This window comes from Pagrus major, chromosome 7, assembly GCF_040436345.1.
Source record: "Pagrus major chromosome 7, Pma_NU_1.0".
In the NCBI taxonomy this organism is placed as follows: Eukaryota; Metazoa; Chordata; class Actinopteri; order Spariformes; family Sparidae; genus Pagrus; species Pagrus major.
In genome coordinates, this window is record NC_133221.1 from 16648678 (window position 1) to 16666470 (window position 17793).

A 17793-nucleotide genomic window follows, 5' to 3' on the forward strand; every position below is an offset into this window, starting at 1 on the left:
GTCGAAGCCTCCCCGACTCTTTTACATGCATCCGATTATTATATGGAGTGTATGTGTACTTTTTTATCTAGCCATAGAACAATCAAGGCAGGTAATTATTTCTCAACGCTTCCCTGGCTGCGATTGGCTGCCTCGCCGACACGTGATTATATTTACCCCCACAAAAATTGTACAGTGGATCAATGCGCCACTTATCCTGGGATACCATTGCACATAAATCGGATTAAAGAATGTGCTCTTTTGCTCCCTTTCCTGGACGTATTAGAGGTAACCAACAACCATGTTTCTTTGAGAAGAAAATATGCTTTTGCAGCGCTTATGGTGGCTCTTTTTTTTCCAGTCGCAGTGCAGACCTGCGCACATTACGAGCAAGGCACTATTTGATGGTGTAATCAATCTCTGTCAGGCAAAATCTACCGTAGTCCCACGTTACAGCAACGGATAGTATTACAGCATTAAAGTATTTATCGTATCGTTGACGCCTTTTATCTTTATCAAACCAGCAGCACATTTGATAAAGTGAAAGGTTTATAACTTCCTGAGGAATGCTGTTTATTTCTCAATAGAGAGAGAGAGAGAGAGAGAGAGGGAGAAGCCTGCACAGTAGCTACATACAGAGCAGACAGACCAGGAGAAGAGAGAGGATCAAAATACGGGATGCAGGATACACTGACAATAAAGTTTGCACTGTTTTAACGAGGGCGCAGCAGACCAAACATTTCCTAAATGGGATCTGCGGAGATAGGAGAGGAGGGGATTCAGATTCTTGACAAGCAGCCCACTCCAGCGGGCTATATTCGGCTAGTGACCGTTCATGATTTTATACCCATCAATAAATTTTAACGAGGACCATTTGATTGTTCATAAACGTGTCGTTAATACGACTGCATCCGAGTTCATCGCTCCACATAAAACCACCACCACTACCACCACCACCACCACCAGCAGCAGCAGCAGCATCAACTGTATGTGCATGTGAAACAATCCCTATCAACCAGAGAGGCCGAGGACAGGAAAGAGCAGAGCACGGGAGGTAAAAGGGTTCGTTAAAGGGCTAACTAGGTGAAAGCTTTCATAACAGGGATAATGTTACTGTTGTATCTAATGGCAGGAGTTTACTGTTTTGCCGTGCGATATACTGGCGTGGCTTGTCAGTTAGTAGGCTGTGAAACAACCATGAACTCTTGTGCAGGGCTGCAGAAAATAACAGAGTATTAAAACAGGATGGAGAAAGAGTCACAGGGAACACAAATTAGACTAATCGATACATAAATACTGAACGTTTAATGCATTTGTGCAGATTGGATGATGGAAAAGGAGAAGCTAAAAGCTGCACATATTATATTTACATCATGTGCTGGAGTATATTTGTGCATTTTGAGAGACGGTGATGTTACAATGAGTGTTATGGTCATGAGCTTTAATATTACGTGCATGCATGTATGTTTTGTATATGCTTTTTGTTTTGTGTCGGAGGCTATTTATTCTATTTGATACGTATGATTATGGTGCGTAATTGCTGTTTTGATGTCTGTAAAGTTGTCTTTCTTCCCCCTTACACTGAAGGATTGTTGAATTGAATTATTGCGCTCCTTCAGACGAGTAACTAAATATAAGACCGTGTAGACCTGACAGTCATTATGTGCAAAAGTGAAATTACAGTGGTGCAGCCCAACAAACCGCACTCATCCTGAAATTAACTCAAACACGTTACATTGCGCTCCACAAAAAGCAAAATAGGACGTGACAGCTTAACCAGAGAAATTTCAAAATAAATCCCAAATTGCAAGTCAGTCACTGTAAAGTGTTGAGATCATCGTCAAGCTTTACAAGGATCAAATGACGTCACCAATTAGCCTCGATTTAAATTCATCTTTAGTTCAAATAAATCCTCGCACGTCATCCAAACAACCTGATATAACACTTAATATTCTTGCTTCGTGGCGTTTAGGTAAATGTTATCTGTATGCGCATCAGGAAGTGCCGATGTTTGTCATGGCTGCTGAGGTCAGATTCAACCATGAAATTTAAAAGGCCAGACGCCAGACCTTAACCCGGATAACGCCAAACGGTGTCCTGGTGTGTGCGCATGATGAATGCGCCAGTCTGTGGCGAGTCGAATATGTCCGCACTTGTTTACAGAAATGAATTTAGCACATCTTAAATTAGATCGCTTAAAAGTTGTGTGTTTTCTGCAGGCTGAAGGTCTGAGCCCGTTTATTCTACTGCTGCCAATTAAGCAGAATAATACAGCGTTTAATGGCCGTTTATTACCATAACATATGGCTTTATAATTACATCATAGAGCTGCTATCTATGCTATCTATGCTTAATGTCTAATGTGATCCAGCGAGTAATCCTCTGTAGACTACTGTTTTTGGTGTGTATTTTTGAATATATGTGTGTTTTTGTGTGTGCGTGTATATGTGTGTGCGTGTGTGTGTGTGCGTGTCCACTAATAAGAGGTAAAATTGTTTTTACAGTGCATCTATTCCACTTGTTTATCCCTGTTTGTTGTGCTCTAATAAAAGAAAGATTGTATCATTAAATATTGCTCTGGTGTTGTTTCATTATGTCTTTTGCTCTTTTTGTACCTCGACCATTTAAGGCTATATTGCCGAAAAAATGCCTCTTTGTTGCCCCTTTAAATGTTTCATATTTTCACTTCCTCTTTAATATTTTTCCCAGAAACGCAGCTTATTATGGTAAACAAAACAAAAAATATAGGATCGTCTGTTTCGTTTTGAACTTTATGTGTCACCAGAATATAAAAATGACGACCAGAGAGTGACAGATAAAGGAACAATGCATGATTAAAACTTAAGAATGAGACAATTAATAAGAAACTGTTAGTTTGCTGTTAGATGCAATCTGTGCTCGTCTACAGTCATGTCAGTTGTAGCTTATTTATACAGTCCAAAATCACAAATTCTCCTCCGAAGGCTTTACAGTCAACATGCGACACCCTCAATATTTAGACCCAATAAGATTATATGGAGCTTATTTTGTGTTTTCGACTTTATACAATTCGGAGATACACTAGATTTGTCCTACAGCTCAAATGCGAAGTCAATTATAGGTTTATAACGACTTAATTAATAAATCATGAGGACAACAATGCTTGAAACTGATGCAGCGGTGCAAGTCTGACTCTGACATTTCTCAATTTCACTATTAAGTTTCCCATTAATAATAAAAAAAGAACAAATACGCTTTATATGGCTGCAGCATGAGCAAAAGACAGATCTGCGGGGTAATGCTCGAAGTGGACAGTGTTGTTTTTGTTTTGTATATAAAAGATATCGCGTATAACTGAAGTGGATGGTTGAAATATACAGACAAAAACATGACAGTAAGTCACAGTTTGGGTGCGTAGTCGCTGCCGCAGTGCACAGACGCTTCGTATTGACTTCAAATTACTGGCAAAATCAATTGTTTATGGACCTACGCCTTTAATCCAATACCTACACGTCACTTTGGTTAAAGCATTTGTCGCCTAAATGCAGATTTTAGTGCAAAAAGTCCAAAGACAGATAACTACTGAACACTGCAGCCTCAATTAAGACCCTGAATTTGTCCGCAGGTTAAACAATACATCTTCAGACTACATCAAGCTCAGTGTAGCTGTGTGAGTGGTAGATGACAGGCCGCACATGACTCCACATTTGTGTCCTTGTACTCATAAAGCAGAAAGACTCGTCAGGCTGAGCATCAGGAAAATATGACTCATCCTCATTGTCAAGTGAGTCTGATATTTGTTTATTGCTACTTCCAACAGCACAACCCGTTTATGTCATTGCTGAGTGGATGAATAATTAGCGAACTATTAAAGTTATGCGTCGTGACATGATTTTCTCCTACTAGACGCGTACGATCGCATTTATTGGCTCCTGTGTAATGACAGGGTGGAGGCACATCAGTTATTCTTTTCATAATGGAGATGTTACATGTAATTTTTCTCCAAATTATAGTCACAACAAACAATAACAGCACATTTTCCAAGGAAGCTACAGATCAAACAGGCCTTTCTCTCTTATACACACACACACGCGCGCGCACACACACACACACACACACACGCACACACAACGCTATTTATCTGGTTTAGATAGAGGCGACAGTTGGATCATATTAAAGGCACATGGAAGAATCAAAGTGGACATCAGGAGTTATTCATAACGCCCCATGTGCTGAGCAGAAAGCGCCGCACAGCCACGAGTGTGATCAGCTGAAAGGCCACAAATTATTATAATTATTAGCCAAATGTATCACAGTGTTTTCTATTGAGGATAACCGCTGCATATTACAGTTTCAAGGAATCAAAAAAACTCATCTCGGTTAAAGTAAATCCCAGAAGACGGCTTAAAAAGCCATTTTTTCTCTATCAGAACACCCTCCGTTTTACAAAACAACAACATCTGAGATCTATTGCTGATCAATACAACTATTCTCATGGTGAACAGGCCTGCAGCACTGATAAACATCAGCAATCTCGTCCTCCATAAATGCTCTCCTCGGTTAAAGAAGGCGAAGCATTTCTGTGAGATAATGATCATGACGCCTAAATGTAAAATAAGTGACATTTTGTCGCCTATATTGTTTCTGCATATACAGCTTCATTGATTCCAAAATCATTCAAAGCGGATAGAAATTACTCTCAATTATTCAGTGACATTAAAAAAATAATAGAATATATAAAGTGTAGTTTTCAGTATTATTTCGCTAACGGTGTTCAAAATAATAAAACAAATCTTCATGTCAAAGAAAGAAAGTATAAATCCCTCGTCTTCTAAATTTAACCGCCACCTAACAAAAAGAAATCCTTCACGCATAAAATACGATGTGCGAAGATTTGCTCTCCATCACAAGAAAAGCGTAATGATATCTGTCAAAAAAGCATTAAAAAAAAGCAGAAGAAACGCCGTTAGCACATTTGCCTCATGTCTGATCGTGCCAGTGGCAGTAACCCATCTTGAGCTGTCCCAAGGAAGTGGCTGTCTAAAGCCTTCAGTTCCTGTGTGCGCCACTACAAAGTGAAAATAAATTGCTTTATGTGTATATGGTTTTAGGGTGAATCTGTGCAGCTCTCGGGGCTGTTTCCAGCGCTGTAAAGTCTTTGTCAGTGATGCATTCCAAGGGAGACACTCATTCACTGAGCTGAATGAAAGTGACTTTGGATTCCAGACTGTCTCTTCCAGTTGCACTAGCGCCAAAGGGAGGGGGGCTGAGAAAACAAGGGGAAATAGTGACCAGTATAAACACTGAGAGTCTCTAGCAGGGGAGATGCTGACTGCGCCTCAAGAACAGACTGTTCTATAAATAAGTGATTGTGTTTCTTTTAGATGAGCTCATCAATTTCCTGGAGACTTTTGATTTTCATTGATCTCCTTGGATTATTTTTCACGTATGCTTAAAAAAGCAACATTATTGTTCTCCAATAATGTTAGAAATCTAATGAATTCATGTTTTGGAGCGAGAGTTAAAGTTAGGCCTTTACTCGTGGTGGTCAGTGGCTAACTGGTGTGCTATACTGAATAAAAAAATTAGCCCATGTGTGGCGGCAATTAGTCAAATAATTCAGTGCTAATGGGCCACAATGCAGTTTATAGTGTATTGTCGGCTGATTCTTAAGAATATAAAACTATCTTTATTTTCTAACTCAGTCCAAGTCTTAAAAATGTGTCTGAGTTAGTAAAATTAAAGCAATATATTTATATAAGATTACGCAGGCATCGTGAGCTCGTTAACAGGCCGGGATAAAACAAAACAACAAAGTTTAACTTCAAACTTTGCACCGAAACTTAATTAATAATATCAAATTATGATATGAACGAGTTTAACAGCTTATTAATGATTGCAGGAGTTTGACTGAAAAAATAAAACAGGCCTTAATTAGCCTCAAAACGTGTCTTCTAATGGAATGACTGTCATGAGTATAAGTGATCTTATGTGTGTTAAAGTCTGTGGATGACATTTATTTCCTAAGTCAGAAGGATTTTAGATCATGTAGTGCCATATATATTTAATCTTAGGCTACTTTTCATGATAACACTCGCAAAAATGCGCACAGGAAATTGGAATTGCGAGATATTTTGCAATAAAACATTTCAAGCAGCCGTGCATTGGCATTTACAGGAACGATAAGATGATGGATCTGTCAATACCCATCCATTTCCTGTTATAGACCCAGATGCATTCGTCAGATAAATGAATGAGGCAAATCTATCCATCTCTCCATCTTCCCATCTGCCCATTCAGATCATCATACAGCAGCTGACAGATGCAATACAACGCAGTCTAAAACTTTACCCCATGTTGTTTACAACCTATTCTCCTTCTGAGAGCCTCAGAAGGTTTTACAGCCCACCACAAAATAACAGCAAAGAAAGAAAACGTCTCTGTCCAAGGTATTGCAGCTCAGTTCATTTACAATGCCATTTGCGGGGAACCTGGGTGACTATAGGGGGTAATTCAGCGGAAATTGTGCCCTTGATGAAGACGAACTGACGTAATCAAGGCAGTTTCTTGTTGCCGAGCCAGGAAGCCAACCCCAACAACATGAAACTACCTAAACCACGCTTCAGCTTCGCGCAAAAGAGGGTTTTTTAAAAATCCATGGAGAGGAGATTGCAAAAGCCAAGTGAGGATTAACTCTATCCGGCACAGGGAGAAAAGGCGAGTACCAGCACAATAAAACACACTGTGGTCTGCAAAGACTGCAATCAAGCTACTTTCTAAACACTGCCTGTAGACAACTTTTATAGCAACGCATGCCTTGACTAGTTTCCTCATAAAAATCCGTGTCAGTTTTAATGTGCTATTGTTCTTATTCCAAAAATAGCATTCGGCCAGCAGCTGCTCAAAATGAACAAACTTCAAAAAAAAAAACCAGGTGCAGTAAAACACAATGCAAATTATTCAGCGAGCAAACATTTGGATCCCAGCGAGAAAGAAAACAGAAATCAGCAGCACGCTGATTGATATCAACAGCGTCAGATAAACTATCGACGTGTGCAGGCGTGCACCATGCGTGCCACGAGAGCTGTCAAGCGAGCTGTCCTGACAGATGTGGCATACTTTCCGAAACAGGAAATAAAGATATTACGTAGAAAATGAGTCCTACCTTCACATGCCTCCTGCAGACGCCTTCCCGGGTAGCGGTTAGTTATCCACGTGTTTCGCCGTGATGCTTGTTGTTATTATTGTTCCAGCAGCCGTCGCGGTCGCTGTCCCTTTTTTATCCACCATCTTTCCTATCTCCTGCTCCCATGAAGCTCCCATTATCCCGGTTTGGAAGGCGGCTGTTCCTTCCAGCCCAGCGCCTCGGCTGGATCCTGCATATTGCAGTCTCTGCTGTGTGGATTAGCCCTCCTCCACACACACCTTTAAACGCATCTTTACTGCTGCAGCACATTATATTTGCAGATCATAAAATCCACCCCCAACGCTTTCCAGGGCGAACCTGACATTAGAATTTTATGACCTTGACTTACTGTGGTCACCTGGATAATATTTAAATCAACGTTATGGTCTCTCACTTCTATTAAAAGTGCCATAATCTCCCTTCTCTCATCCGCAGTGTCTCTCCCTCCCTCTCATTCGCAGCACTATACCAGGGGAAGGACAAAGTTGGTAATACCTTTCCGTTTCCCCCTCCTTTTATTGTTTTAGAATCGTTTGCCATGACATAGCTCAATATCGTCTTGTGCATGCACACTGTACACTGGCACAGCGACAGACACCAACGAAGAAGCTGCACAAGTGGCAAAACGTTCATTACAGCTCGGCTCACATGCCACGAGTTATTTATTAGACTGCGTGAGATTGCCTCCTCCTTTCGTTTGCTTCGTGTTATAATATAATTATCATTGCATTGAGGTAATAGCACCTCACTGTTCCAGCTGCTGCAAGAGAGTTCACCTGGAACTCAAGACGAGTCTGCAGGTCGCAGCGTTGTATAGTTCATAAAGGAAGGCACGGCGTGTGTGTGTGTGTGTGTGTGTGTGTGTGTGTATATATGTATGTTTTTACGTGTGAGTGTGTGTGTGTGTGTGTGTGTGTGTGAAAATTGATGAATGAATGCATTATAAGATGACACATGCATTGTCCGTCTGTGTCTGTCATGTTTATGCATGTGTGTGTGTGTGTGCGTGTGTGTGTGTGCATGTATGTGAGTGTATATGTGAGTGTGTATGTTGGTTTTAAAGGTGTTCAGGAGTAGTTATAAACTGCACTCTGCTCCCTCTCTCGACTCTCCCTGCTCAGCTTCTTCAGCTTCATGCGTCTGTTTTGGAACCAGATCTTGACCTGTCTGTCGGTCAGGTTGATACTCCGGCTGATCTCCAGGCGGCGCTCCCGAGACAGATACATGTTGAACAAGAACTCCTTCTCCAGCTCCAGCGTCTGGTGCTTTGTGTAGGGACACCGCTTCTTCCTTCCACTTTTGGCTTTTAACCAGCTTCCCGTTGTCTTTTCCGCGGATAAATCATCTACCGGAGCAAGAGAAATACAACAATGAGCAAGTGTGGCCAGAACCGGGCCAGCAATCTTGTGCAGAGATCATATTGCAGCTTTATAACCTCCATCAATACACTGGATGCTACGTCCACGCCCATATCTCACATGCACATTCATCTGGATCAAAATGAGTAGTTTATAACCGAGCAGCTTTACCTGGGTGTGCACTCTCCGTGACTCTCGCCTGAACAAATGAGCATCCCACCTTTTTTGCCACAACTCCTACTGCTTCGAAATTGCTTTTTGTGTGTGATGTACAGCTATAATTAGATCAAATCAAACTATGGTGTGTAAGCACTTTCTTTTGTCTCTGTTGGACCTCAGACTCTCGTAAAATTTTTATTACCTTTTGCACACCGGAGCCAAATGATTTTTTTTTAGGGAGGGTTCATCCCAAAACAAAAGCAAGTCTCTGTAGCAACATAGCAGACTTAGGACAAATAAAAACAACACGCAATAAAGACAAAGAAACAAGGCATGTCGGTGATGGCAGGGAGAATCACACTGCTGCACATTCAGTTAATTCCTTGATTAGCTCGCAGACTCTTGGGAATAACACACACACACACACACACACACACACACACACACACACACACGACAATGCGCAGGTTACAGTAATAATTACCCTAATGTGAACACTCAGTGTGTGGCCCACATTTAATCATTAACCAAACATTTAATTCAGTAATATGGGACCAACAGGACACACACACACACACACACACACACACACACACACACACACACACACACTCACGCACAAAACACACACACAAACACACACAAATAGACGGTCCTATGGCCTCCTTCAATTAAATTAAAATAAAATGAAAGGAGCTTGTCGGTCGTCGTGTATGAAGCTGTTAGCTGAATCCATAAATAACACAACAAACTGAAACTAATTATAAATAAGAGCTGAAGAAAAATGGCGGATGGGGTGTGCACTAACATCAGCTAGCTAGCCTCAATTTATTAGGGCGATAATAATAATTTTTTTAAAAAAGATAGTAAACCTAATGGTGTGTGTGTTTGAAATAATACCAACCTGTCGTTGCCGTTTAATTAAAATAGAAACTGTTTAACCTGCTCGCTAAACATATCGTGTTTTTATCAAACGGAAAAAAGACAAATTCGGTTCATTCCCATCAGGCTGCAGCTGCTAGCACGAAAGAAAAGACAGAAAAAATATCCCCAGACGTGGACTTTCACTTTAAATAATGATGTTATAAAAACAGAGCTGAATTATGTTAAATTATGTCTGCATCGAGGGAGAAAAGTGCAAATGTATTCGTGCTAAATGTTTTTTCTAATGCAGCACCCTGACATGTTAACTGGGGTTTTTTTAACTGTGACAAAATGTTTTCAACTGTGCAGCACAACTGTAGAATTTAATGTTGACTCAAAACCAGAATTTTGACGCGTAAAATGGTTCATGTTAAAGATGTGTGCGTCTAACAGTGTAAATGACCCTTGTAAGAGAGAGAGAGAAAAAGTGTGTGTGTGTGTGTGTGTGTGTGTGTGTGTGTGTGTGTGTGTGTGTGTGTGTGTGTGTGTGTGTGTGTGTGTCAGCGTGTTTATTTCAATGATAACTGCCCATCTCACGTTCTCACATTAATGGAAAGGTGTTAAATGCCACGGGCACCATAACCCCTGCTAGGCGAGGCTGTCAAATGCCCATACTGCCCCATATGACTGCTATCAAACACAAGTCTGCACCACTGGGCCATGACGCAACACAACGTGCACACATAAAACTAATGCGTGGATTAATGTGGTAAAACTTCCTACAGATTATCTCTACGTGTGTGAACGTGTGTGTGTGTGTGTGTCAGGGAGCAGGAGGAGGAGGAGGGGGGTTAGTCTACCTTTTGATTCCCCGTCCGAGTTATCTGAACAGCTGTCACTCTTGGCCTTCTCCTCCTTCCTGCTCTGACTCTCATCTGTCTTTGAAAACTCTCTCGCTGTCTCCTGCGTCGTTTTGCTGCAACTTATTGTCGATTCTGATGCTGACTCAACAGATGTCGCCAAGTGGGTCAGAGAGAAGCCGGAGGGGAACTGCCGGGACTCGTCCTGCTGCGGCCTCTCCCCGTTGTACACCTGGAAACAGCCGCTGGACGAGGCGGCGGATTGCTCTGCCCGGCAGCTATTGTCTCCAAGCCGGATGTAAGTGGCCGCCTCTGTTGTCTGTTTCCCCTTATTGCTGCCATCCTGATAGAGGCAACAAAACGCCTCCTCTTTGACGGTGCCCGCTGGAAATGAGCAGGGTTGTAAACACTGGGCAACAGGTTGTTCGTCCCTGCTGGTTTTGGAGCCTGGGGTCCATGTGGCCAGCTGTGTTGACAGGTAGGACGCATCCTGGAAGCCGCTGAGCGGCACACCGCCCGGAGAAACCTCGTCCCTTTTGGAGAGTGAAGATGGTCCAACCTTCCCAATGTTTCTCATCACTGAATATCCGTACTCTGCAGCTGTGTGGATGTACATTCCGGGGTTGCTGGAATAACCCTCACCCCTGAAGGAAGATGATCCTCCCATTAAGGAATCCATCAGGAAGTTACCGGGCGCTATGTTATTCGGACATGACATTTTTGCATTTGGCACCACAGTAAATCGCTTGGTGTGTTCCACTGCTCTGAACTACGGGATTTCTCCAGGAGAGTAAGGACAGTAGGATGCTGACATCTTTTGGAAGGGGGTGCAAAAATATCAGTAACATAATTATGGATGCTGGGAGACAAGTCATGTGATTTTCAGACCAATAGCGGCATGGAAGTGGCCTTGATGCTCCAGACTGACGTGACGTCAGCGCGGTCAAGTTGGGGAATCTGGAGGCTTTTTGGTGGAGCACGAGCGCCACCTAGCGGCCACCAGCCGGTCAGGACAGCAGGCCCGCAGCAGAGGGAACAAAGGACGGCTGCTGCAGCAGGGATTTCTGAAGGCACTTACGTGGCTTTTTTTGGTATTTTAATTGTGTTCCACTTCTGAACTGCAGATAATTAATGTAATCAACGTGTGATTTATTTTTCGTCCCGGCGCCGCTGCTGTGGAGAGGAAGCCACGGAGGATTTTTCATAAAACAGGGTGCATTTTTATGTCTGTTTTATTTGTGTGTGTGTTTGTTTTCACCGACTTTGCTTTGTTGTTGCCACCGATTTAGAGCAAGGTAAGATATAAGCAGGTGTGTTATTCCAAAGACAGTCAGAACAAAAATGGCTTTTAAACTTAATAAATCGTCAAACTGCTGACTCGGTTTTAACCCTTGACGTTGTGCAGTAGCCTTAAAATTGGAGGTTCGCTTTTGTGTTTGACCTGCTAATATTCAAGACTGTGACTCCTTCACAAAAGCGTTTTACTGACGTCCGGTTGTAGATTTGCAGTAACAAATTCTACAGTTTAATTTCGAAAACCTGGTCTTTTTATTTTGTCCTCAGATTATTTATTTGCATTTTCATTCGTGCGACTTCACTGCACCAAGATAATGAAAACCAGCATTCGTTAAAAAAAAAAAAAAAGCGAAGACATTTAATGTTGTTAGACCAGTTGGTTAACTTTAACTAGACTGGACCTTGAACTCATGAAGCCGGCTGTTTAATCTCATCTTGAAATGTGCTGCAAAATATTAACTAGACGGTGGAATGTGTAGGTTGGATGTTGTCAGGCCTGTGAGGATGTTTCTTATTGTGGTGTAAAAGTTAAGAGGAATTACGACAAGCGTGTTGTTATTTCTTCTATTTTTCTTTTTGTCTTATTGTTGACACAAACATCTTACAGCCTAATAAACAATTGAGCGCATACCTGAGCTATTGTAACACAATCCTGTAACATTTTCAGGACGTTTTCTTGTTGCTTCACATGTTATAAATATAATATTTATAAGTCTTACTCGGGTTTTAATTGTTGTTGATGTTTTTAGTCTCAGACTGGGTTTGGGCCAGAAGAGCATGTACGAATTAAACTGTCTCTTTCGAAACGATGCGGGCTTTGCACGTATTTATCCACAGAGGCTTTTTAAAAAATATTTCTTTAATCATAAAAATAATAATATTAATGAAACGTTGATTTATTTCAATTCTTTCCACAAAACTATTCAGATATTGTCAACATTACCGTAAGTTTACAATAGTCACGTTCAAGTGAAATCTATTCTTCTAATATAAGTCAGTAGCAACAACGTGAACAAATAGTGTGCTGCAGCCGAAACCAGCCACCATCTTTATTATGAAGGCTGCTATTGCGAAACATGAATCCAGTGAATTTGAAACGAGGTGCGCTCTTTTTTCCTGGTTAACAGTCAGTCTAAATGACTTTGAATAATAAAAGCTAGATTAAATGGAAAAGTTATTTCCTGATGGACAGAAAGACAACACGTTTATGTCGCTTTGAATGAGCAACCCAATTTAAATTATTTATCCGTATTCGTGGAATTCTCTGAATATAATGAAGCTAGTTTCTGACCCATGATGCATTTGTTTTCTCAGTCTCAAAGTTGTGTTCAGTTTTTAAAAAATCCCCCTTCGTTTCGTGTCATGTGTTGTGTTGTGTCAGGCCTGGGTTTTCTCTGCTGCAGCCAGGACGCTTTAGGACATGCATCTAGTCCAAACAAACCCGCAGACACACCAACGAGGTTTTAATACCAAATAAATCAACACTGAAGGTTGTGTTTCTTCCCTACAAACGCACAAAGCTTATACAACTAATTTCCTATTTTTCTTAAATGTGTCATTTCTACGATCTCTCAGTAGAAATAAGGCACAAATGAATTGAAGCTTCCGTGATGCAACGAGACAAATGATGTTTGAGAAGCGCCACAAGAGTTCCCTCATCAGGGCTTTGCTCTTTAAATAACTGGAATGTCTTGAGCGTCTCATTAGATTAGCAACGCATCGCCAGCTCTCTAGCAAATAACTCAAATGTCCTGTTATAGATAATGATGAATGTGTTTAACCAGCATCAAGTCTTCTTTGAATTCTTCAGCCACAAATATGCGGGGATGCTTGTGTCCTCAGGTTTGGTTTGACGTGGCCAGACGTGCATGCGCGCCTGTCTCTGTGTTTGTTTGTCTGTCTGTGTGTGTGTGTGTCTGTGTGTGTTCAGTTCAGACTCATTTCCAAAGGCAAGGGCACGATATGTTGTCACCGTCTTTGAATATCTTTCTATATTTGCATATGTAGCCTCCAGGGGTGTTTCAAAGATGAGACGGAACCTTTGCGTGACTGTGATTCACTAAATGTACGTGAAATAAATATTCAAAATTACCGATTACCAGAGTCTTTGTGGTCATTCTCTGCTCCTCACATTTATGAAAGGAACCATTCATATCTTCAGATCGCTCGTGTTGAATGAAAAACTCATCCTACTTATGCTCCCTTAAACTTATTATCTATTCAGTTTCTCTGGCTAATTGATGATGCACGGGAGAATAACGTGGTCTTGTGGGTTGAGGGAGCATTTTAGGCTCACGAAACCCTCATAAACTATTAACTGGCATGGACAAGTAAAAGTTTAATGTGGTTCGTGAAAAATGTATATCTCTGAAGAATGGCGTTTTTCAAGCTAAAATGCTGGAATAATGGATTATTGAGGATATTATTTTCACACCCACTCTTTCTTTAATCCACACACACACACACACACACACACACACACACACACACACACACACACACACACACACACACACACACACGTCCTCATGCAGGGACACATTGATAAGCACATCTAATGTACAGCACACCTCTCAAACTCACGCCACTGAAGCACACACACAAAAACTGCTTTATGACACATTCACACCTTGCCTGCATGCTAACTTTTCAAGGAGCACTGAGCTCTAAATAATGCTCAAATTTCACGAACAGAGACATGAAGAGAACATTGTGATGCCACCAAATGCAGAAGTGATCTCATAGACCTGGCAGTGCAGCAGCACAAATATGCATTATGATGTCATTGACCTGAGAAGATAAGATGAACAGCAGACATGTTTGAATGTCACACACACCTACAGTGATGTTGCAGATGTCAGCGTTGTGTTGTTGCACACCTGGCAGCGCCGTGGGCAGACTATTGCGATGTTACTGACAGAGCCATGTGGAGAAAAGTGTGTAATGCTGCTACAGACTTAGAAAATTACAGTTTGTAATATGCCCAAGGATTACAGATGTAAGTTAGCGCACAGCTAACGCTGCTGCAACTAGGAAGCTGTGCGATGTTCAAGTTAAATAAACACAATCACACGCAATTGTATAGTACATGAAATATTCTGACACGAAGGTGAGACGAGCACAAAGTTTCTGAAAAATAACAACTACTTAGCTGCAACAGACAATTAAACAATATGTAATAAAATACTTTAATTGGCTTATTCGCCTTACATAATGAGTATTAAGAACAAAGGGGCTGTTAAGCAATGGAAAAAAGCTTTAATTGAGCACACATACTTGTCCGCTTTGTAACAAAATGCGCACTTTGCTTTTGTTTCCTGTTTATCGTGGAAAAACGGAGCGCACCACTGTTGTTTCCAAATAACACATTCCTACGAATGTCGGGACTTTCTCTCTTTGCCGTTAAGTCGAACAATTTCACGAGAAAAACTTATTTTCAGTGAGTTTTACACGCAAAAAAAGATAAATAAAATTAAAAAAAATACTCAGTTTTAAATTTGTGTGTTGCATTTTTGAGCGCATTAAACCTGCACAAAAATCCGCACACACTTACACTGCTCGCTCATGTATCCTGGGCTACACAACACACACACACAGACACACACACACACACACACACACACACACACGGTGCTGACTAGGACTGTATTTTACCACGGTCTTTACACTTGTCTAAACTACAGCCAGCGCTTTCGCCACTACCTTGTCGTCCAATTGATTGCAAACCTGGAGGCTGTTACTATATTGCAAACAGGTATGGCTGCTGACTGCTGCGGGCTCGGTAGCCTGTTTCCTTATTGTACTAATCAGTAGCCACTGGGGCGACACAACTAATTTGCTCCAAGCAGCCACTTTGAAAAATATCCTTCAGGTTGGATGTGAGGAGGTTCTGCTTTTTGTCCTCTCTCATGCTGCTGTCCACTCAAACTGTAAATTCACGGTGTCAGAATCATGTAAGTTCTTAATTAAAAACCATCAAAGTATTACATTAGTACCACTGACGACGACCACACCACACACACACACACACACACACACACACACACACTCACACACACACACACACACACACACACACCAGCCGCCATATCGAACTTAAAAACTTGCTATAAATTACAGTCAGTGGAAGCTCGGTGGCAACAATAAATACATAGCACCGTACAAATGCGCTAATGTAAATTCAAGCGTTTTGAGTGTTATTTGGTTGCAGCAACAGCGAGAGCTCGTTTTACAGCGTCGAACTGTTTTATGGCCCTATAGAACAGGATAGGTGCTGAGATGTGAGTAGTACACTGTAGTATAAAACCATTCAATAGCCTATAACCCCTTGATTAGTATTTGCTGAGAGAGAAGAAAGCATGGGAAACCCCCCTGCATTTATTTCACAATTAAAAAACACAATAACAGTTCAATTATTACTGATGCATAGTTTAATATTAAAACCGCAAAAATATTTGGAAATGTTGCAAAAACAGTATTGAAAAAAAATCTATTTATTGGAGCATTTCCTTTTTTTTTTACTAGATTTTTTTGTAAGTTTTATTGCCAACAAAAAATGTATTGCTTTGTCAAGTTATTTAGAAATTATAACTGAAATTCCTTATGTTGCCACGCTATTTTATTTATGGGGCCTCACAATTTTCAATATAAATACACACTGTTTCCTGGACCTAAGAAGCAAATATGACTTGTTTATAGACATGTATTCCCAAAAATAAAATAAAAATAAAGCGATAGTTCTCAGCATCGGATCGAAGGTCTGGGATTCTTTACAATAATCCCTCAGATTTCATGTAGTTGAATTAATTAATTTCCCCCTGCACATTTTAATGGCACGCAGGCTTCATCTTCTGCCTCCTGGTTCCACTCATCTACATAAAACACACCGCCATTTTCCTTCACCACAACACCCAAGTGCACAATCCAGGCGGCAGGAGCTGCAGTCCAGCAGAGAGGACTGTCCCCTCTTGTCACGCATCAGAGGTCGTCTCTCTAACACTAATAATAACACTCTGATGTCACCGTGGCGTCCATCTAAGGAAGCGTTTTCCAAGATCCCGTTGAGGAAACGGAGCGGTGGAGAGGCCGGGAGCCTCCTGGCCCCCGTGTGGCTGACAGACAACACTTGCAGGAGCCTCTGCAGCGCTCTCTGTTAGTGACGTTGTGTGTTGGAGAAACCGACAAATTACCCACGTCACCGTCCCAGGGCCAAGGTTGGTGGGTGTGGCGAGTGAGGGGCTCCTATAGCCTTGATCTCCGCTAGTGTGCATCGCCCTTTTCTTTTGTCAGAACGGCCCCCTGTCCTTCCTGATATCACACTGACATATGCAGATTGACCCTGATCTCAATTTGTGTGTAATATATGTCCTAAAAAAAGCGTGTATCACGTGGGTCCAACTTATTTTCTTTCCGTTCAAGTAATGTCAACCCTGCCCAAAGCTTCAACCTCCATCCCAACCTCAAAGAAAACGACACAGGCCTAAACTAAACACTCAAGAGTAACACACATACCCATGCAAGCGTCTGAAAAAAAAAATCTCTTTGATTTACGCACAGCAGCCCGAACAGGAGTCACATTTAAAGGCAGATATCAAAGGATGCACTGACTCACACACCCACGCAAGCAACAAACAGTCATGTTTGCACTTCGCAGAACCACCCATTAAGACAAGCACACTGCGACAGCCACACATCCGCATGTTTTTTCGTCTTGAGAGAATACAAATATAGCTGGTTTATACCAACATGGTTTAAAACGTCTCATGCGTGAAAACGTATACATTTTACAAGGACAATAAAGTGTATTTACTGGGCGTGCTAAAGCTGGCAAAGTTACCTGCTGTAGTTTAATGCGAGGGGTCAAAGTTGGTCTCTGTACACATTCCATTTTCTGTTCCCACTCACTCTCATTGGCCCATTCCGCCGCTGCACACATTTCCGGGCTAAAGGGGCTCCTTGATTCCACTTTATTGCAGCGGGTTAAAGGTGAAGGCCTTGACATTATTGAAGTTCAAAGACTACATTTAATTATAAATTGTAGTTAATGCACACGTGCAATCATCATGCACATATGTCGGGTGCACGGGAACACACATACGAAATACACATGCGC

General features: G+C 41.5%; 1 protein-coding gene across 1 annotated transcript; it reads right to left on the reverse strand.

Moving 5' to 3' along the window:
- Nucleotides 1–8211: 8211 nt before the first annotated feature.
- Nucleotides 8212–11103, reverse strand: hoxc10a (homeobox C10a). Its single transcript, XM_073470959.1, has 2 exons — nt 10416–11103; nt 8212–8489 (listed from the first exon to the last, which is right to left on the reverse strand). The coding sequence occupies exons 1-2, from the start codon at nt 11101–11103 to the stop codon at nt 8212–8214; spliced, it is 966 nt and encodes a 321-aa protein (XP_073327060.1).
- Nucleotides 11104–17793: the final 6690 nt, after the last annotated feature.

Coding starts and splice junctions, on each gene's coding strand:
- hoxc10a (XM_073470959.1), bottom strand. CDS start 11,103: ATGTCATGTCCGAATAACATAGCGCCCGGTAACTTCCTGATGGATTCC. Junction 8,490..10,415: donor GAAGGCCAAGAGTGACAGCT/GTTCAGATAACT, acceptor TTGCTCCGGTAG/ATGATTTATCCGCGGAAAAG.